The 22888-nt window shown below is 41.9% G+C and overlaps 1 protein-coding gene across 1 annotated transcript in view; it reads left to right on the top strand.

The window, feature by feature from the left end:
• LOC122934993 (probable cation-transporting ATPase 13A5) overlaps window positions 1-22888 on the top strand; it is a 249603-nt gene that overhangs the window by 62127 nt on the left and 164588 nt on the right. The window contains exons 7-9 of the mRNA XM_044290686.1: window positions 9463-9597; window positions 10131-10203; window positions 14382-14513. Coding sequence (XP_044146621.1) covers window positions 9463-9597; window positions 10131-10203; window positions 14382-14513 — 340 coding nt within the window. The remainder of the gene's footprint in view (window positions 1-9462; window positions 9598-10130; window positions 10204-14381; window positions 14514-22888) is intronic.

The raw sequence follows: 22888 nt of genomic DNA, 5'->3' as shown, positions 1-22888 counted from the left end.
TCTAGGAACTCGCCATGCCCCTCACGGAATACCTTGGGGTGTCTTCTTTCCAAAATGGGGTCACTTGTGGGGTAGTTATACTGCCCTGGCATTCTAGGGGCCCTAATGTGTGGTAATTTGTTTGAAATCAAAATGTGTAAAAAAGGACCTGTGAAATCCGAAAGGTGCACTTTGGAATATGTGCCCCTTTGCCCACCTAGGCTGCAAAAAAGTGTCACACATGTGGTATCGCCGTACTCAGGAGAAGTTGGGGAATGTGTTTTGGGGTGTCATTTTACATATACCCATGCTGGGTGAGAGAAATATCTCGGCAAAAGACAACTTTTCCCATTTTTTTATACAAAGTTGGCATCTGACCAAGATATTTCTCTCACCCAGCATGGGTATATGTAAAATGACACCCCAAAACACATTCCCCAACTTCTCCTGAGTACGGCGATACCAGATGTGTGATACTTTTTTGCAGCCTAGATGCGCAAAGCGGCCCAAATTCCTTTTAGGAGGGCATTTTTAGACATTTGGATCCCAGACTTCTTCTCACGCTTTCGGGCCCCTAACATGCCAGGGCAGTATAAATACCCCACATGTGACCCTATTTTGGAAAGAAGACACCCTAAGGTATTCCGTGAGGGGCATGGTGAGTTCCTAGAATTTTTATTTTTTTGGCACAAGTTAGCGGAAATTGATTTTTTTTGTATTTTGTCACAAAGTCTCCCTTTCCGCTAACTTTGGACAAAAATGTCTCCCTTTCCTCTGGGAGGTTATGAAGAAAATGCGTTTTGGACCAAAATTTATGGCAATGATTCAGCTGTTATACAATTCCCCAGTTGCTAGGATCAGGATTAATGGGACAGTGACAGAGAGTTTCATCCTGGGAAGAGGTACCCGTCAAGGCTGTCCCCTCTCCCCCCTGCTATTTAATATTTATATCGAACCTTTAGCAACTAGTATAAGGCAGGACTCAAAGGTGGCCGGCTTCGGTATAAATGGGGAGTATGACCGTGTTTCACTCTATGCAGATGACATCCTGGTTTTTATGCATCAAACAGACACTACTCTCCCTCGTATAATGGAGCTGGTTGGTCTCTTCTCTGATCCATCCGGTTTGGAGATCAACTGGGATAAGACCGTCCTCCTTCCTATAGACGAGTTGCGTGGCGAATGGGATAATCAGTTGACGATCTCTGAGTCAATAAAATACCTGGGGATAACAGTTTCTGCCAAACCGCATGAATATCTACAATTAAATCTGATTCCGCTGTTGATGAAGGTGAGGGCTAAAATTAAGGTATGGCAAAAAATCCTGCTCTCCAGAGCGGACAGAATCTCATTAATAAAAATGGTAGTACTGCCCCAGGTTCTTTATATTCTGCGCAACTCGCCTGTATGGATTGCAGATAATTACTTTAGATTGATAGACCGGATGCTCAATGATTTAATATGTGGGAGGAAGCGTGTGAGACTAAAGGCACTCTACTTTTCTATGCCCTATGAGCGGGGAGGTCTCAACCTCCCCTATTTTAGGGGTTACTTTATGGCCTCCCAATTATGTCTTTTTAATGACTGGGAAAATAGCCCTTTCTGCAGTAGAGTGGTGAAAGACTGAGGATTCTCGGACTTCTTCACTGTATTGGAGTCTGATTATCTAGTAAACACACTGAGTGGGTACACACTGTTCTGCAAAATGGCTATGAGGACTTGGTTGGCCATAAGGAGATGGTGTGGAGTTAAGGCGTCACTTATTTGTACCCCATTGTGGCACAACTCTAAGCTCCTTAAATTAAATGACTTAAATTGCTGCCAGTATTGGAGGAATAAAAATGTTCAGTATCTACACCAAGTGGTTAGTGAGGGACAAATATTGCCCCTCATGGAACTAAAACAAAGGGCAAACTTAGGTGAGGTGGTTTGGTTTCCATATTTTCAACTAAGGTCAGCACTATCTTGTACGTCGGATAGCCAATTTTTTATTTATACCCCTTTATTTCTACACGATTTAATTTGCAAGAAAACTGTCACGAGAATTAAAATATCACACTGCTATAAACACTTAATTAATAATTTTTTTTCGGATGTTCTCTCTCCAGGACAGAGAGCCTGGTCTTCTTTACTCTCAGAGGTGGGTTCTCCAAGTTGGGAGAACATGGGGGATAGTTTAAAGTTGGTTTCACACAATTTTAATCACATTGTTGTACAATTTAATATTTTGCACAAAATTTATGTGACACCCATATGGTTATACAAAAGAGGCCTTAGGGCCTCTTCCGATTGCCCACGCTGTGGCGATCCTGGGGCAGATCATTTACACCTGTTCTGGGACTGCCCCACGGTGAGCAGATACTGGAGTCTGGTCCAAAACAATCTGGCTCACAAACTCAACATCTCTATCCCTTTGTCACCCAGGATATGGGTCCTGGGAGACTTATCGGAGCTTAATTGCCAGCCTATAAAACGCCAACTGCTGATAAAGGTTATGTTTTTGGCTAGGCTCCTGATCACTAGATTATGGTTTTCCCCTTCTGCTCCAGAGTACAACAACTGGTTGGGCCTGGTCAAGAAAGTGAAAACTTATGAAAAGATTCTGTACAAACAAAGAGGATCTTACTTGAAGTGGGAAAAACTCTGGAAAGATTGGAACAGGGTTAATTAATCAGAACCTTTTTCCCCCCTAGGCTCTCTATGAAGGATTTTTTATTTTTATATTTTTTTCTCTTCCTGCAAAGTGGGGTTGGGTGGGGGGTTGGTGAAGTGAAATTAATGTCACTCAATAGAACTGACGGGTTTATGAATTTTATAATATTGCAAAGTAATAAAAAAATAAAAATAAAATAAAACTATGGCAACATAAAAAAAACTTTGGACAAAAATGTCAATCTTTCATGGACTAAATATGCCCCTCACGGAATACCTTGGGGTGTCTTCGTTCCGGAATGGGGTCACATGTGGGGTACTTATACTGCCCTGGCATTTTAGGGGCCCTAAAGCGTCAGAAGAAGTCTGGAATATAAGTCTAAAAAAATTTACGCATTTGGATTCCGTGAGGGGTATGGTGAGTTCATGTGAGATTTTATTTTTTGACACAAGTTAGTGGAAATATGAGACTTTGTAAGAAAAAACCAAAACAAACAAAAAATTTCCACTAACTTGTGCCCAAAAAAATGTCTAAATGGAGCCTTACAGGGGGTGATCAATGACAGGGGGGTGATCAGGGAATCTATATGGGGTGATCACCCCCCTGTCATTGATCACCCCCCTGTAAGGCTCCATTCAGACGTCCGTATGATTTTTACGGATCCACTGATACATGGATCGGATCCGCAAAACACATGCGGACGTCTGAATGGAGCCTTACAAGGGGGTGATCAATGACAGAGGGGTGATCACCCAAATAGACTCCCTGATCACCCCCCTGTAAGGCTCCATTCAGACGTCCGTATGATTTTTTACGGATCCACGGATACATGGATCGGATCCGCATATAGACTCCCTGATCACCTCCGTCATTGATCACCCCCCTGTAAGGCTCCATTCAGACGTCCGTATGATTTTTTACGGATCCACGGATACATGGATCGGATCCGCAAAACACATGCGGACGTCTGAATGGAGCCTTACAGGGGGGTGATCAATGACGGAGGTGATCAGGGAGTCTATATGGGTGATCACCCCTCTGTCATTGATCACCCCCCTGTGAGGCTACATTCAGACGTCCGCATGTCTTTTGCGGATCCGATCCATGTATCCGTGGATCCGTAAAAAATCATACGGACGTCTGAATGGAGCCTTACAGGGGGGTGATCAATGACAGGGGGGTGATCAATGACAGGGGGTGATCAGGGAGTGTATATGGGGTGATCACCCCCCCTGTCACTGATCACCCCCCTGTAAGGCTCCATTCAGACGTCCGTATGTGTTTTGCGGATCCGATCCATGTATCCGTGGATCCGTAAAAATCATACGGACGTCTGAATGGAGCCTTACAGGGGGGTGATCAATGACAGGGGGGTGATCAATGACAGGGGGTGATCAGGAAGTCTATATGGGTGATCACCCCTCTGTCATTGATCACCCCCCTGTAAGGCTCCATTCAGACGTCCGCATGTGTTTTGCGGATCCGATCCATGTATCCGTGGATCCGTAAAAATCATACGGACGTCTGAATGGAGCCTTACAGGGGGGTGATCAATGACGGAGGTGATCAGGGAGTCTATATGGGTGATCACCCCTCTGTCATTCATCACCCCCCTGTAAGGCTCCATTCAGACGTCCGCATGTGTTTTGCGGATCCGATCCATGTATCAGTGGATCCGTAAAAATCATACGGATGTCTGAATGGAGCATTACAGGGGGGTGATCAATGACAGGGAAGTGATCAGGAAGTCTATATGCGTGATCACCCCCTTGTCATTGATCACCCCCCTGTAAGGCTCCATTCAGACGTCCGTATGCGTTTTGCGGATCCGATCCATGTATCCGTGGATCCGTAAAAATCATACGGACGTCTGAATGGAGCCTTACAGGGGGGTGATCAATGACAGGGGGGTGATCAATGACAGGGAAGTGATCAGGAAGTCTATATGCGTGATCACCCCCTTGTCATTGATCACCCCCCTGTAAGGCTCCATTCAGACGTCCGTATGCGTTTTGCGGACCCGATCCATGTATCCGTGGATCCGTAAAAATCATACGGACCTCTGAATGGAGCCTGACAGGGGGGTGATCAATGACAGGGGGGTGATCAATGACAGGGGGGGTGATTAGGGAGTCTATATGGGCTGATCAGTGGTTTATAAAGGGTTAATAAGTGACAGGGGGGGTGTAGTGTAGTGTAGTGGTGTTTGTTGATACTTTAGTGAGCTACCTGAGTCCTCTGGTGGTCGATCCTAACAAAAGGGACCACCAGAGGACCAGGTAGCAGGTATATTAGACGCTGTTATCAAAACAGCGTCTAATATACCTGTTAGGGGTTAAAAAAATCACATCTCCAGCCTGCCAGCGAGCGATCGCCGCTGGCAGGCTGGAGATCCACTCGCTTACCTTCCGTTCCTGTGAACGCGCGCGCCTGCGTGCGCGCGTTCACAGGAAATCTCGGCTCACGCGAGATGACGCCTATTGGCGTTAGTGTGACCTGGGAGAGCCGCCGCGATGACGCCTTTCGGCGTTAGCGTGGCGGCAAGCGGTTAAGTCTTCAATGATGGCTATATAGCCGTAAACGAACACAAATGGCAATCTAAACATTGCCAGTTATTGCCACCCAGGGTGACTTAAAAAAAGTAAAAAAAAAGTTCTTACAAATATAAAAATAAAATAAAAATACTTAACCAATAAAAAAAATAAACATCTTGGGCATCACCACATGCGAAAATGCCAATACAATTAAAATATAACAATTTTAATTGCGTACGGCAAATGGCGTAACAGGAAGAAAATAAAACATACAATTTGCAATTTTTGGTCAGTTCAACTCGCCAATATATTTTTTGGGGCACACACTTCAAATTGTTCAAAAGTACAGATCGCACTGCTAAAAATGAGCCCTCAAACAGCCCCGTACATATAACTACAAAAAAGTTGTAATCTTTTTTTCAGTATTAAAATGCAAGAAAAATGATACAAGTGTGGTATCATGCAATTCAAAAGATGGGGCACATCCAGAAATAAAGAAAGAGTGCCGGCTCACGGTATGTAATACACAATATACCGAAGAAAAAGAAAAAGAATACTGAAACAGGAGCCGCACATCTAAAAAATTTAACAAATTTATTCAAGGAAACAGACACAACACAAAATAGGTTAAATTCGTTGTATGCAACAAATCAAGGCCATGTGAACCATGTATCGGCACATGCCCCTCTGACTCACCACAAACTCATAGACAGACCCCCACATCCATAAGCATATAACATTATAAAGTGCATGTAATCCATCAACAATAAATAAGGCTCAAATACTTATCATAAAATTGGCATGATGGGGGGGCATGCGTGGTGGTCAGAAGAAAAGCCCAACGTGTATCGCCAGACTTGCTGGCTTCCTCAGGAGTGCCTAATACTTGGTGGCCCATGGTCAGATATATATATACTAAGTAATCAAGTGATAATACATTTTACCTGCGTCCTAATCCCAGATGGAAAGAGGAGGCGGTGACCCCCTCTTAAGCATAGAGGAGCAGGGAGTGATGAGAGGTGGCCTCGCAGAGTACACATGTGTAGCAAGTATAGAGAGCGAACGGCGTCCGGATGTGCCGTATGCGCATGCGCCTACCCGAGCCGGCGCGCAATGCGTTCCAAAGACCGGATGTAGCAGCACGCGCAGGCTCATAAGGCACCCACTGCGTGTCAGCAGTCGGAAGTGCCATGACGCGCGTAGATCACAGGGTATGCCGCGGCGAGGGATGCTGTGGATGCGCACAGAGCAGCAGAAAGAAAAAAGAGGAAAAGAAAAAGAAACATGCACAGGAAAATACAATGTTTATAGATAAAAATTAAGTAGACAGAGGATCCAAGAATCGATGTCAGGGAAATACAGCCAGTATACAGAGATCAACAATGAGAGAATATAATAAAGATAAATCGGAAAGGGGACAAGGTGAAAACGAAACACAAAAGTGAAGTGAATTGAAAAAGGGGTGATAAAAAATAATAATGATAGTAATTGTTAATAATAGTGATAGTGATCATTGTGAATGCCTATTAAATTCATAATAAAGCATTTTTTATTTTATTATATTATATTGATTAGTGCACAAGGGGGCACCATCGAAGCCCGAATATAGGGCCCATGTTGGATATCTATAATTAAATTGTGTGCAGAATTAACCGCCTGTCAAAAAGGACTTGACGTGTTAATTCAGCTGCATGATTCAGCACCCGGGAGTGTGTAAATGAACACAGAAACCTAATTTCTTTTTACCCCAAACTGTGACGCTTTGCGATCCACAGCGATACTAGGAAATCGCAAATGCACCATATCAACATAGAAATATAGAAACATAGAATGTGTCGGCAGATAAGATCCATTTGGCCCATATAGTCTGCCCAATATACTAAATACTATGGATAGCCCCTGGCACTATCTTATTTCGCAATCACAAAGACAAAAGAGCCTTCACTAAGAATCTTCTCTTTTGACTAAAGGAGTAATTCACAGAGCAGAGGTGCCATTATCACCACCTTGTGACAAACTTTTCCTGCCCATGCCAAGTTGAGTAGCCATCAATCTAGTTCTCTTATGACAGAACCTCATAAACCTGGTCTTTCTGCAGCCATAGTGTCTCCAATACCAGCAGGGGTCTCACACCTTTAGCCTGGGCACCGAGCTTTAGAAGAAAAGGACAGATCCTTATCACACAGCTGGTTGGTACAGGAAAGAAGATGACCTGAAAGTCCCCTTCAATCCATAAGCTTCATATTTTTCCCATATTTTCCTAATATTTCATGGGTTCTGGAAATGTGAAAGGAACCATCTTTTCAGAGATGGGTTTGGTTCTTCTAACCCACCTTCTAGGAAACCCGCGGACAAATCAGAGATTCCCGCTCTGAGATATAAAGGTTCTCAGGCACCCTGTATTATCTTTTAGTCGTATTTGTTATCAGATGATGCGTAAAATTGTACTGATTATCAATATCAACTATATTTCTTGATTGGACTTACGGGATATGGAGAAATGGGCAAAGCAAAGATTCTGCCAGATTTTCTCCCTATGGGGCAAAGGACTGCCCCTGTTCCAATTACACAAGGCTGGACCTGAACGTGTCATAACCACTCCCCGCTTCAGAGTAGGTAAAAACAGTGACACACTCAGGTCCTGGGTCCTTCACCTACCATCTGACGTCGACTAACATCACGACCGCCTGCGGGACACGGGCACACCCCACCATCTTGGATTATTCCTTTCAAAGACTTTGCCTATTACTGGACCCTACCATGGTAATTCTGAACTTACAGACATTCTATTTCCTTCCACCTCTTACCTATTTCAATCCAAACCAATCTGTTCAACTGGCAGGTAGATTTATCTATCAGCTTTAATGTATATATTTTTGTGTGTAGTTTTAGAATAAAAGCTAACGATTTCATTGTTCCAGTTTTGCCCTTGTTACTTGATGACCTGATCTATGCTAAGAACTCTGTCCTCAGAAGACATACTACCAAATTGTGTTATTTTTATAAATTGTTAATTTACTAGCTAGGTTGCAAATAACCGTTTCGTCCCTTTAGGATTAGCTAGCCGGTGTCTCTTCGCCCCGATTCAATACGAAGAGTGGTGGCAGCAAATTAATTTGATTTCCAGCGTCCATCAGTAATTTTATTTTTACCGATTGTACATACAATCGTGATTGCATCCTGTCTGGGCACACCAACCAATCTTAAACGTCTTCTGTGCTCACAGTGGATTCGCCTCCAGAAGTCTCTAGTAGAGAACTGTATGGCAACTGTGGCTTAGTACGACGGGATTGGCGGGTGGTTGTCACATTAAAACTTTTACCTAATTTATAATATTTACCCATTTAAATTCCTAACACTGGATTTCTCATTCAGATATTTATGTCAAAGTATTTTATTATTTATTTTCTATTTATATTTTTTTTGCTTTTTATATGATTTTTTTAGAATTATCCCTTCTCTCTATCATTTTTTATATAATTCTATATTTTTCATGTTATTTATTGTTATTATTATAGTTAGAATAAATGAATATACAAGTGTGCTATCGTTGTAACCGTACTGACCTGAAGACCTGAAGAATGAAGACAACAGGTCAATTTTACCGCATAGTATACGGTGTAATAAAAAATAAATAAAAAAAAAGCTTTATCAGAATTCCGTTTTTTTCCCCAATGCTACCTACTCCATTTGGAATTTTTTCTGCTTCCCACTACATTGTATGCAACCATCAATGGTGCAATTAGAAAGTAAAACGTGTCCCACAAAAAATAAGCCCTCATAAGGCTATGTGAACAGAAACATTTTAAAGTTAGGACTATGGGAAGGCGGGGAGTGAAAAACGAAAATCGCCAGCATTGTTCTCTATAGAACTGGTCCCGTTTTAATTCCGCTGACAGCAAACATCAGCGGTAACATGCCTGGATATGGCATAGGACTGTTGCAGCCTATCACTATTCTTACAGCGGTCTACTGTTGAGGACAGTGCTTGTCTGCAGTGGTGACATTCTGTATGCCTGTATGTCTCTGTGTTAGGTACAGTGTCAGTGACACAAATAGCACTTCACTGCTGCGCGCAATCACTGTCCTCAACGGTAGACTGCACGTAAACAGACAATGGCAGGTGAAAGGGACTAGTATAAAATTATTTTTCATTTTCATCTATTTCAGAGATTTCTATTTATCCCAGACACATCTTTAACCCCTTTATGTTGAAACTGTAAGAAATATGTAAAATTATTTGTCACCATCACATTTTAACTAATGCTGCCAATATGTTTTGTTTTTGCTTTGCAGGTTTTCAACCCATTTTATGTATTCCAAGCCTACACTTTAACTATATGGATAGCTACGTCATACATTGAATATAGCTTATCTATTTTATGTATGACCATCATATCTATTTCTGCCACAGTATATAATTTAAGAAAGGTATGTATGCTTGTATCTAAAGGGAACTATGTTTTACTTATTTTCCCTTAAAGACATTGATAGGATATGCGATCGGTGTGAGTCCCACCTCTGAAAGCTGCTCCTATCCTAAAGTGGAGAGCACACCACACATGTGTGACATGCTCTTCATTTATCACTGTGGGAGCTCTGAAAATAGCCAAATGTGCTTTATCAAATATTTTTGGAACTCCCAAAGTGGTGAATGGAGAGGCCACTGAGCAAGCACAGCCACTACCCGATTGCTGTAGACGCCGGCACTTGGCTCTTTTTTCAAACTCCCATAGTGGTCAACTGAGGCTAGCAGCGCATGTGTGGCTTCTCTCCATTCACTTTGGAGATCCGGTTCTGGAGATAACAGTAGTGGGGGTGGGGTACAGATATAAGGGTACATCCTAGCCATCAATGTCTGATATCAGCCAACCCCTTTAACATATATACTGTATGTGTATGTATCTGTACTGTATATATATATATGTTTATATTTAGTATTTGTTTTTATCTTTTCCCTTTAGCAATCAGTAAAGCTGAACAGAATGTCAACATCCTATAACAGCATTTTGGTTTCAGTACTTCATAAGAATGGAGGTATTAGTCACAGATTGTATTGATTCACTGATCTTAACATATGATGTAGCTACATGTAGAAGTGTGTGTCTGTAGTGTTTTTGCTTGTATCTCCATACAGCATTAAAACAAAGTTTTTTGCAAAGCGACTTTGGATGTGGCATCCGAAGCTCGCTTCGCTACTTATGTGTTGATTGAAATGATTGAACTTTTACAGTATAACATTTTATTAACTAAAGCATCATGGCTTTCTTTCATTGTGGAGCCATGATAGCTTTCTAGACACATACTGTACAAAATATAGTCACTTGGCATAGGATCCTTTCCCTAAAGTAGTCACTTGGCAGTTTGTGGAAACACTCTCTTTTCTTTTTCCATCTAAGGCATACTTACCAACATTTTATTCGGTAAAATCTGAGGAATCTAAGCCTTGCCCTTGGGAACAAACCGGTCCTGTCCCGACGCACCAATTTATGGGTGGGGTTTATGTTAGCATTTGGCCCAGGACAGCCCGAATTTTCCAGGACTGTCTCTGAAAAGCAAGGACAGTTGGCAAGTATGCTACAGATGTAGCACATGGTAAATGGGTTTTCCAATGATTAATATTAACAGGAAAAAACAGACATGACATAGTACATACAAATTTCTTTCTAACAAAGCTAGAGCCAGACCTGTACCTCACATGGATCCAGAGATCCACCATGCCTTTGTGATATTGCTCTGATGTATTTATTTCACTTTGACAGCTCAGGAGAATGCCCTTTCTCAGGAGCATATCCTATAAATGTTGTAGCTTCTAACAGAAGATATGGTTGGTGGCAGTTGATTCAAAGAGGTGGGCATAGAAAAACTGTAAGGAAAAGAATAAACAGGAGGTGGCGCCATACCAGAGGTGTAACCATCGCGGTCGCAGAGGGCGGGGCCCGATGCACTCACATGTAATGAACGGTCTGCCGGGGCCTGACATAAAGTACAGTGACAATGCCGGGCCCCGCCATAGCGCTCTTCAAACATACATAATATGCACCCCTGGTGCAGAGGCAAGGAGGGGGTGCAGAGGCGGGTGCAAAGGCAGAGGAGCGCAGAGGCAGGGGGGGCACAGAGTCAGGGTGGATGCGCACACCCACCCTGCAGTGACAAGAACTGCCGGGCTGTTTGTTTCCAGAGTGAAGAAGGGAGCCCTCTCCGCTCCCTGTTTCACTGTTCTTCTGAGCACCGGTGCTTCCCCTGCAGGCCACACAACGTGCTGATGGCTGTGGGAGGAGTGCTGAAAGCCCGGGAATTGGCCTCCAGCACACCCAGCAGTGCAATGTGAGTGTAGGAGGACGTCATAAGAGAAGGTAAGTAATTTTTTTTTCTTTCATAAAGCTGCAGTCTGGAGAGCGCACTGGAGGCTTCTTCACTGAGGGGGCACCTAATCTGGCATAATTTATGTGAGGGGGACATCATCTGGCATAACTACTGTGATGGGGCACATAATCTGGAATAACTACTGTGAGGGGGCACATATCTGGACATAACTACTGTGAGGGGGCACTTAATCTGGCATAACTACTGTGAGGGGCACATATATGGGCATAACTACAGTGAGGGGCAAATTATCTGGCATAACTACTGTGAGGGGGCACATATCTGGACATAACTGCTGTGAGGGGGCACCTTATCTGGCGTAACTGCTGTCAGGGGCACCTAATCTGGCATAAATACTGTGTGGGGCACATATCTGGGCATAACTTTAGGGAGGGGCACAAAACTGGGCAAAACTACTGTGACAGGAACAAAGGTGGGCATAACTGCTGTGAGGGGCCACAAGGAGGGCATCACTATTGTGAAGGGGCCACAATATGGGCATTAGTACTTTGTGGTAGCACTTAGGGGAAATGTCCTAGATTACCCTGCTATACATTGGCATGGCTCAGTCTTACAGGCCAGCACAGCACCACCTGCTGGTGATTTCACAGGGGCAGTAACCATCCCTTCCTTATGTGATTATTCTTTTTTTCCTCTATCACTACAGGGACCTTGTTCTGGATCCAGTGGACATCACGCCGACCACAGCGACACCCTGGATGAGGTAGGATGAGATTTTAAACTTTGCGACTGGGTGAGTGTAGCCATGCATTGGGCTAAGTGTAAAAAAAAATTGCTGCGCCGCTTAACTGCCGCCTCTTTGAATAAAGGGGAAGGGGGATCTAAATTCTTGCTCCAGGTGCAGGAATGCCTATCTTGTGACTCATTTTAGTAGGGCTGGAGGTTAGCAGGAGCGCATATTATGCAGGTGAGAAGAGCACACTAATGGGGCTGTCATAAAGTACAGTGTCAATGAAACCTGGGGGCAGTGGGGGACACTACTGGGGGCAGAGGAGAACATTACTGGAGGCAGTGGTGGACATTACCAGAAGCAGTGGTGGACACTACCGGGTGCAGTGGGGGACATTACCACATTACCAGAGGCAGTGGGGGACACTACCGGGTGTATTACTGGGGTATCAGGGACCAGGGGTGTAATGATTAGTCAAAAAAGCTGCAACCAGGCCCGACGGGGGGGGGGGGGGGGGGAGCTCCGTTACAAAGTTTGCACTGGGGCCCATAACACTCTAGTTATGCCACTGCACCATACATATACAGTCTATTGAATATCTTAGTGGCTTTCCAAAATTTTACATTGCATGCAGGTGCAAAAATATTCATATCCAGATGCTGGTTTGAAAAATGCAGATTGTATGACAACCCATTAACTTTACACTGAGCGCATGAAATACATTGTTGCTAGTTAAAGTTTGATTCTACTCTTTATTAACGTCTATCTACTATCTATTCATCTATCTATTTATCTCTCTGTCTCCTGTCTGTCTATCTGTCTGGTTGGCAAGTACATCCATTTTTAAACAAAGTGAAGGTTTGCTATGACTTATAAATAGATATAAGTAGATATGTACTAGTATAAAGCAAAAGCAAATGAACTAAAAAAAATTGCAGAAAGCTTTAAGATACATGCAAACTCTGCATATAAGAATTGTATTAAATTTCATAACTTCTGTGTGAGTTCTCTGTAAATAATTTAAACAAACTGTGAGCCCACCTGCCATGACAAGGTGATCTCATACAGATGGTTCCCTACACTAAATGACCCATATGTCACGAGCACAGGATACAAAATAAACTTGAGGTAGTAAGGAATCATCTTTTCTCTGCCCTAATTAAAAACCACTTTGGGCAGATGGAGGAGTACACAGCCAAAGAGGTGGCAGTTACCACTGCCACAAGCATAAATGTATTACTTTACTTATCTCTTTATTGTACAATATGGGGGTCATTTACTAAGCTGAAATAAGCCTAAATTAGTCGTATTTCAGGCGCAGATGGTGGTGCACCGGTCAGTTGCGCCGATATTTGTGACTTCACCCCGCTCACGCCAGGTCTAAAATTGTGGGCATGGTGTTGGAGGTGAAGGGGACGGGCCAGCCTGTTTTAGGCATAGAAAATGGTCTAAATGTAAGACAACTCTGAAGCTGTCCTATGAGGCTTTATTAAGAACGGCGTCTAAAACGCTGGTCTTAATAAATGGGTCCCTATGTTATCTTTATACTAGTACATATTTACTTATATCTATATATATATTAGATATTTATCTATTTAATGTAGTCACTTATACAGTATAGCGCTTACATATTCCCAAGCACTTTACAAACATTATTAGTATGTCTTTGAAGTGTGGGAGGAAACTAGAATATACAAACTCCATGCAGATATTGACCTTGATCGTAATCAAGCCTAAGACCTTATAAAATAAGTCAATTTTACCACATAGGAAACGGCAAAAAAACAAACAAAAAATAAAGCTGTGGAGGAATGGTGATTATTTTTTTTTTATTCCACCCATTTAGAATTTTTTTCAGCTTCCCACCACACTGTATGTAACCGTAAATGGTGCCATTGGAAAGTGCATTTTGTCCCTCAAAAAACAAACGCTCATACAGCTGTGTGAAGGAAAAAGTTATGGCTTTGGGAGGGCTGGAAGTAAAAAAAAAATAAAAAAAAAATAAAAGAAAATAACCTGGTCTTGAAAAGGTTAAAAAAGAACTGTTAGGATTGCTAGCTTCATAAAGTAGATTATGCTTAGCATGTTAGCACCAGTGTGATGTATAATCGTGATGCATTACATTTTTTATAATTTCTTCTTGTTTGATTTTTTACAGAGCTTGAAGAAGTATCGTCTGAGTCTTTGGTTCCAGGGGATGTCATTGTTTTAGGTGGAAACAAGCTTTTCTTACCATGTGATGCCATTTTAATCAGTGGAGGGTGCACTGTGAATGAGGCAATGTTAACTGGTACTGTTTTATGGATTTAATTTTTATGTCATGCTTTTCTTCATTGAAATTGTATAATTTGTTATTGTTGATTATTTTACGATTCCTGCAAGTATTTTCAGGGGTTTCTTGAAGGACAGTTGGGTCCTCAAGCTGCTGATCGTTGAACTTTGAGATGTGTTAATTCACTTTATTAGTTGCTATTGAAACATTTTAGGGCATCCTGAACTGTGATAGCGGTTAGTACCTCAATAAAAGAAATGTGAGAGGAGGACAAATATCAACATCCTATGATTTTGTTTGGGAGGCATTGATTTTGTTTGGGAGTCATTTATGACCCCTCCACCAGAAAAAGTTATTAAAAAGTCACAAACTGCAGATCTAAAACTTTGTAAATGCCATTGCAGCTAAAGATCCTTTGAAATTGTATTTCTACGTCACCCTTACCATGCTATGTAAAGAGGCAGGGGTGAGATGTGGGCAAGCCCCTGCACATTTATTATTATTGTCATATCATCCTGCATATTTAACATCATTTATGCCATTCTGCATAAATGATGAAATCTATGCCTATAGGCTTGCATAGATTTCATTCTAGGCTCATGGAGAACAGAAGGACGCCCTCAATTATGAGGCGTGCATCTGTTCAGAAGTGAAGGGCATCCTCCTGCGGCACATTAGATTAAAAAAAAAGTGCAGTGAATGCTGGTCTTTCATAAATAACCTCAACTTTTTCATTTTGCATCAGGACAGATGATATGATGCAAATGCATGACCTTTTGTTAAAATGAAATGCATTCATTTATTTTGCCTTGATTTGATGTTACTGACTAGTTGTCCCTTAGGCTTGTTTCACACTTGCCAATCCGGCAAGCTGTTCCAGACAGGGGCAGCCTGCCAGATTCGGCATTGCTGGACTCAAGCTGAATGCCGTCTGGCACCATTAACTATAATGAGGTCTGGCAGTGATCCGGCCGTAATCTGGCAAATATTCAGAGAATCAGCCAGACAAATAGCGCTACATGCAGGAGTTCTAGTCCAGCCAGTTTCTGGCATTTTATGCCGGGACAGCCTGCCGGCAGCGTGAAACAAGCCTAACCTGCAAGTGGTTGTATTTTATTATTACCTGTGTCATATATTAGTCAAGAAAACAAAATTAGTCAATGTCGCTAGGTGAAGATTAGTGTTGGGTGCGAATATTCGAATAGCGAATATCGGCACTTCTAGAATTCGCGAATATTTAGAATATAGTGATATATATTCATAATTTCGAATATTCTAGATTTTCTTTTTAGCAGTAACCTCCCTTCTTGCTTGTGGGCCAATGAGAAGGCTGCAATGTCTTTGTTTGAGCTTAACAACATCCCTAGCAACCAATAGGAAAGTTGCCTACCCCTTACTATATAAGAACCTCCCCAGCAGCCCTTTTTGCAGTTTTTGCAGATCTGAGAGACACAGCAGTGTTATTGCTGTGCTCTCTGCTTTCCTGTGTCATTACATTAGATAGTTAGTTAGTTAGTTAGCTTATATATATATATATATATATATATATATAAATATAATACAGATAGTTAGTGGGAGATACTCAGTGTAGGTTAGATAGCGATATAGTGTAGCTGATAGGTTCTGCTGTCGATAAATACATGGTACATACATAGTGCTGTATGTATGTATGTATGCTACATACATACATACATACATACATACTGTAAGGGATCGTCTTTTTATTCGGGGGTCATTCTCACAGACTTCTTCCAGACAAAGGCTTTAGTGTCCAAACAGTGCATTTATTTGGCAGTCTTAAAGCACAAAAAGCAACCAAAACATAAATCAAAATAAATCCTCAGCCGTCTGGCCACTGACTAAACAGTATAGTCCCTCTATAGCAGCATCCGGGTCTACCACCCAGCTCCCCAAAACACTGCAGTGCTTACCCCATACAGGGTCAGAGGGTCCCGGCTCCCACAGGCTTTAGCACAGCCCGGCCTTGGTGGAGTAAATGCCCTAGATATAGGTGACCACTAAGCTAGTTGGTGGACACCAAGCTACTTAGCTTAGCTGGCTTCAGCTAGTCCAGAGCGGGCTTTTACTGGGCACCCACCCAACATATTGCCTGTTCCCAGTAAAAGTCCGCTCTGGACTAGCTGGAGCCAGCTAAGCTAAGTAGCTTGGTGTCCACCAACTAGCTTAATGGCCACCTATATCTAAGGCCTTTACTCCACCAAGGCCGGGCCCCTTGGTGACACACTCCTGGTGCAAACAACACCCCCTTTCCATGCTTTGCCCGGACATTTCTGTTCTCACCCAGGCTCCTCTGGGTGAGATACACCCTTGCAATGGCCGTCATGTGGCCCTCTGGCAGCTCTACTGCCACAATACATACATACATAGTGTTGTGATGTCACAAGTTCACAACAATACTTAGTGCACCAATCAGTAAAATGTAGTCAGACCTGTTAAAATGTGAAGTTGCCCATATTGCGCCAAAATATTTGCATCATTAGTGCCGATTTCGCAATCGCAAATATATTGGAGCACTCTATCTGCATATAAAACTATTGTAATGTTCTGCCATGCCAACCATTTTCTCCAGTCTCAGGAAACTTCTTGCAGCTTGAAAAATGTAGCTATAGTGACCCACGCCTGTATTTCACGCGCATTACGTGAATATTACATTGCCGATCACAATAAATTAAGAAAATAATCTTGAATTTGCGAATATATAAAGAATATTCTACCAAATATTTTCAAAATATTGCAAATTCGAATATTGCCCTTGCCGCTAGTGAAGATCAATTACTTTAACCCTTTCCCGACACGTGAAGTGCTATTATGGCGCTCACTCTGATTCGGAGTGGGCACAATGTAAAGGCCCAATATGTGATGTACTATTACATCATTTTACATCACATTTTGGGTTCTTAAGGATGGCAACCATGGCAACCTAATGTCCGCGACTGGCGGTAATCCCAATTACGGATATTTACTCAGATGCCGTGTGTCAAATGTGACCATGGCATCTGGCAGTGCAAAAACTCATAAAGAGTGGCTCCGGGTGTCTACCAGCTCCCCTTGGTGAGGGTCAAGGGAGCCGGATGGTGTGTGCAGCAACCTTTGTAGTCCTGAGTAATACAAGGGCTCCAAAGAATCACAGTGTAAGGCCTCTTTCACACTACAGTTTTTTGCGTTCCGTATACGGTCCGTTTTTTGCGTTCCGTATACGGTCCGTATACGGAACCATTCATTTCAATGGTTCCGCAAAAAAACGGAATGTGTTCCGTATGCATTCCGTTTCCGTATTTCCGTTTTTCCGTTCCGTTGAAAAGATAGAACATGTCCTATATTTGGCTGAGAATCACAGTCCGTGGCTCCATTCAAGTCAATGGGGCCGCAAAAAAAACGGAACACATACGGAAATGCATCCGTATGTCTTCCGTATCCGTTCCGTTTTTTGCGGAACCATCAATTGAAAATGTTATGCCCAGCCCAATTTTTAATATGAAATTACTGTATACTGTATTTGCCATACGGAAAAACGGAACGGAACAACGGAACGGAAACGGAACCACAACGGAAGCAAAAAACGGAACAACGGATCCGTGAAAAACGGAACGCAAAACACTGAATGCAACATACTGTAGTGTGAAAGAGGCCTAATCCTAATAGACTTCAGTGCTAATGCATTGGAGTCTATGAGAGAAGCGATTTGATGATTGCTTGTTATAGTTCCCAATGGGAGCTAGAAAAAGGTGTAACAAAAACTGTTTTTAAAAATAAAAAAAATTGCAAAAAATGGAAATTCACATCTCCCAGCTTTCCTCAAAATCAAAATACATAAAGAATTAAAAAAATAAACATCATGGGCTTCACCATGTTTGAAAACGCACATACTATTTACATATAAAAATATTCATCCCATTAGGTAAATAGTGAAACTGAAAAAAGTCAAAATGGCTGATATCCTGCTTTTGGTCTCTTCACAATTACAAAAAGTGATCAAAAGGTATTACACACCCCAAAATGGTATAAATGAAAAGTACTGGTCGACCCACAAAAAATTAGCTCTTGTACAGCTTTGTACAAATAACTATGAAAAAGTTATAGGGGTCAGAATATGGTGAAAATAATAAAAAAAAATGTAATTGTTTCAGTATTAAAGCGTATAATATGTTGTATCGCCAAAATCATAATGACTCGGAGAAAGAAAGTAAAAAGTAAGTTTTATCGCATAGGGAACACTGTAAAAAACAAACAAACATAAAACTGTTGCAGAATTGTTTATTTTTCCAATTTCGCCCCATTTGGAATCTTTTTTCCAGCTCCACACTCCATCTTATGCAATATTAAATGGTGGAATTAGAAAGTACAACTTGTCCCACAAAAAACAAGCCTGCATATGGCTATGTGAATGGAAAAAATTAAAAGTAATGGCTCTGGAAAGGCAAAGAGTGAAAAACGCAAACAAAAAAAATTCCGGGGCTGAAAGGGTTAAGTTAAAATTTCAATGTTCTAGGAATCCTTTGTACAAAAGCTGTTCAGTTCAATATGCTGTATTTTTCGCCCTATAAGACGCACCTGCCCATAAGACGCACCTAGATTTTTGAGGAAAAAAGGGAAAAAAATATTTTGAACCAAAAGGTGTGCTTTTGGTGGGTTTTGAATTAATGGTGGTCTGTGGATGACACTGTTATGGGGGATCTGTTGAGGACACTGTTATGGGGGATCTGTTGAGGACACTGTTATGGGGGATCTGTGGGTGACACTGTTATGGGGCATCTGTGGGTGACACTGTTATGGGGGATCTGTGGTTGACACTGTTATGGGGGATCTGTGGGTGACACTGTTATGGGGGATCTGTGGGTGACACTGTTATGGGGGATCTGTGGGTGGCTCTTATTGGGGTCTCTGGATGGCACTGTTATGGGGATCTGTGGATGACGCTATTATGGGGGGATCTGTGGATGACACATATATAGCATCTTATGCTATGTCATCCACAGATCCCCTCCATAACAGTGTCCCTGTAGTGTGAATGACCCCCAATACAGGGGGTGGAGGTCGCATCTGGTTTTATAATGACAGCGGGGCCCGTGCAGTGACTGTATTCTACTACATGGGCCCCGCTCACTGTATATAATCGTATCTGTAATTGTAGGCATTGTTAATGTATAAAAATTCTGGGTAATCAGCGCCTGTATTGCGGTACTTACAAGCGCTCGGTAGCAGAGAGGAGGGAGGAGGCAGGCCGGGAGGACGGGCGCTGGCAGCGTGAGTCACTACGTCATGCGCCCACGCCGCCTGCTTCATTCATAAAGTGTGCGGTGCAGGCGAGTGATGTAGTGACTCACGCTGCCAGTGCCCGTCCTCCCAGGCCTGCCTCCTCCCTCCTCTCTGCTACCTAGCGCTTGTAAGTACCGCAATACAGGCGCTGATTACCCAGAATTTTTATACATTACCAATAACAATGCCTACAATTACAGATATGATTATATACAGTGAGCGGGGCCCGTATAGTAGAATACAGTCACTGCACGGCCCCCAGCCCCTCCTCCCTCTCAGCTAATACACCCGCCGCGCGGCATATCATTGAAAATTCGTCAAAATACAGCATTCGTCCCTTAAGACGCATTGCTATTGTTCACCCACTTTTTTTTTGGGGGGGGGGGGGGGGAATGTGCGTCTTATAGGGAGAAAAATACAGTAACTTGCCCTGAATAATCCTGATTAGTGTTAGGAGAGTTGAACTCCTACAATTAGATATTGGTGACCTATCATCAGTACTAAATTACCAGAATAAACATAGGGGCATGGATTAACTTACTGGGAACTTAAAGTGGCCCTCGAAAAAATAAACTAAAAGATGCCCCATGTTGTAGGCGGGTGCAAACTAACAGAAGGTCGGTCAGCAAAAGTATATAGGGCTAGCATAAGTAGGCAAGGACAACAAAGTAAGAGGTGCCAGCAGCACAAAATACCACTCCAGCAGAACCAAAGAACAGTGCAGCACAATATACTGTCACCCTCTCTACAGTATTCAGCTGTATCACTGTCCTGAGGCTGGTGATACAATTGAAGTCAGAAAGGCACTTATGGCCTTTGGGCAGGTGCATAAGTACATGATGCTCCTACATTAATTAATGCTGAGAGCATCAGATCATTATGTACCCGTTTGGTGTCCATGAAGATGATTTGGGTGGCCCACTGGGAAATTTCCTTGTAGGGTCTATGACCTGTCCATCCAGTGAACATATAATATAGTATTATGTCACTAAGGTGAAGTAAAAAAGACGCAAATATTTATGCACGGCAAATTTGCAGCAAAATGTATGAGTTTTTACCAGTTCTCACCACTTTTTCAGAAATGGTGAGAAAAGGGTGTGTGCTGAGGTCAAGAGGGGGCGGAACCAGTAGGCCTGGCACATGTGTTTGTATTCACACCAGTTTTCTGGCATTAATTAAGATGAGATTAGACTAGAATAGATTTTAGTTTGTCAAACAGCCAGAGTGAGTATTGCCAAATGTATGGGAGGCCTGTGCTTCTGAATAAATTTAAAGCACTCTCTGCCTTAGAAGGGGGAATCAAGACCAGCGATGCAAACGGTCTTGATAAATGTCCCCTGTATTTATATATAAATACTATATATAACTTATGTTTACTCACACATCTATCATAACACATACACATTACAGATATGTACAGTTGTTCTGTCTTCATACACGTTCACACAGTGTGCAGTCTGACATTCAGCATAAACCATTCCTGTCTTCCAAATAAAAGGACTGTCCTTTGTAGTCTAACTTGTTTATTGGTAAAACAGGAGTATTTGTAGTAAAACTATAAGACTACAGATAGCATGAATAAGTATATAGCATAGCATGTACTGTAACATTTGCATAACACAGAAGCACATTGTAAAATGGCTGCCTAACATAGGATTGCATACCTATCTAACAGTTATGACAACCCCTGTGGGTAACAATACAACTAGCTGAATAGCTCTGCATAACATAATGTCCCAGAAACAAAGATAGATCTCTCATCAGATATACTTTTACCAGGATGGTGGAGTTTAAGAAGGAGATATGCAAGAGGACAGCTCTGTACTGTGTCCTGGAGACTTCTCTTTCCCAGGATGTTTTGCACTCCACAATGCTTTGCACCACCCACAATACAGCAGTCTTAGCAACAAGAAAAGCAAGGTGCAATACAATTTAACACCGCTAGATGGTGGTATAACCACATGTATCACTACAGAAATACCAAATCTAATGCAGATGTAATCTGTAATGATTCTCAACTCTGCTGGCCAGATCAACAGTTGTGCGTAAAAGTTTCGGTATTTCTGCATAAATTTTACCTAAACCTATATCTGATTTTCACACAAGTCCTAAAAGTAGATAACGGTAACCGAATCAAACAAATGAATCAATAATTTTAGACTTGGTCATATATTTATTGAGGAAAATAATGGATAGTATTATCACGTGTCAGTGAGTGGCAATAGTATATTAACCTTTGCATTCCATTTCCTCCCATGCATTGCTCACTTCAGGTACTTCTACAACATTTCTATTGTATTAAGGCCAGGACTTGAACAGAGAAAAGGCAGCAGCACTCACAGGAGCACTAGTGCCTTCTCAAAACAGCTGATTAGTGAGGGTCCTGGATGTCGGACCCCCACCAATCAGATACTGATGACCTATCCAGAGGACAGATCATCAGTATTAAAATCCTGGAAAACCCTTTTAACCATTCTTTGGTAAAATGACTTGTGTGCTTTGGTTCATTGACTAGATGTATGACCCACATTCTCTTGAAATTCAACTCACACCATTGTTGTTCAGTGTTCTCTTGATGGTGGACTCATGAATATTAGCTAATATGAGAAAGGCCTTTAGTTCCTTAGAGGTTACTTAGAGATGGTTTTGCAACCTTTTCCAGATGTATTTCTTAAGTCCTCAGAAATCTCTTTGGCTCATGCCATGATATACTACCACAAACATGTTGTGAAGACTATGATAGATACCTGTTATTTAAATAAAACATGACTCCCAATCAAACCATGATCCCATTGATTGAAAACACAACTCTAATTATTCCTTCAAATTATGTGCTAACCTTAGAAGTTCACATACCTTTACCAATTATATACATATGATATTGGATCATTATTCATGATCATGACTAAGTCTATTATTTTTTACTTGTTTTTATTTGGTTATTTCTATCTACTTTTAGGACTTGTGTGAAAATCTAAAGGGTTCACAAACTTTCAAGCACCACTGTAAATGCATATTAGACACACATATACATTTGCATGCCGCAGACATATATACATGTTACATATATTGTATATACCCTTTATACATATGCAGTACCCCAGACTTTGACATGC

Source organism: Bufo gargarizans, chromosome 4 (assembly GCF_014858855.1).
Source record: "Bufo gargarizans isolate SCDJY-AF-19 chromosome 4, ASM1485885v1, whole genome shotgun sequence".
Classification (NCBI taxonomy): domain Eukaryota; kingdom Metazoa; phylum Chordata; class Amphibia; order Anura; family Bufonidae; genus Bufo; species Bufo gargarizans.
This window is presented reverse-complemented; position numbering and strand designations above follow the sequence as displayed.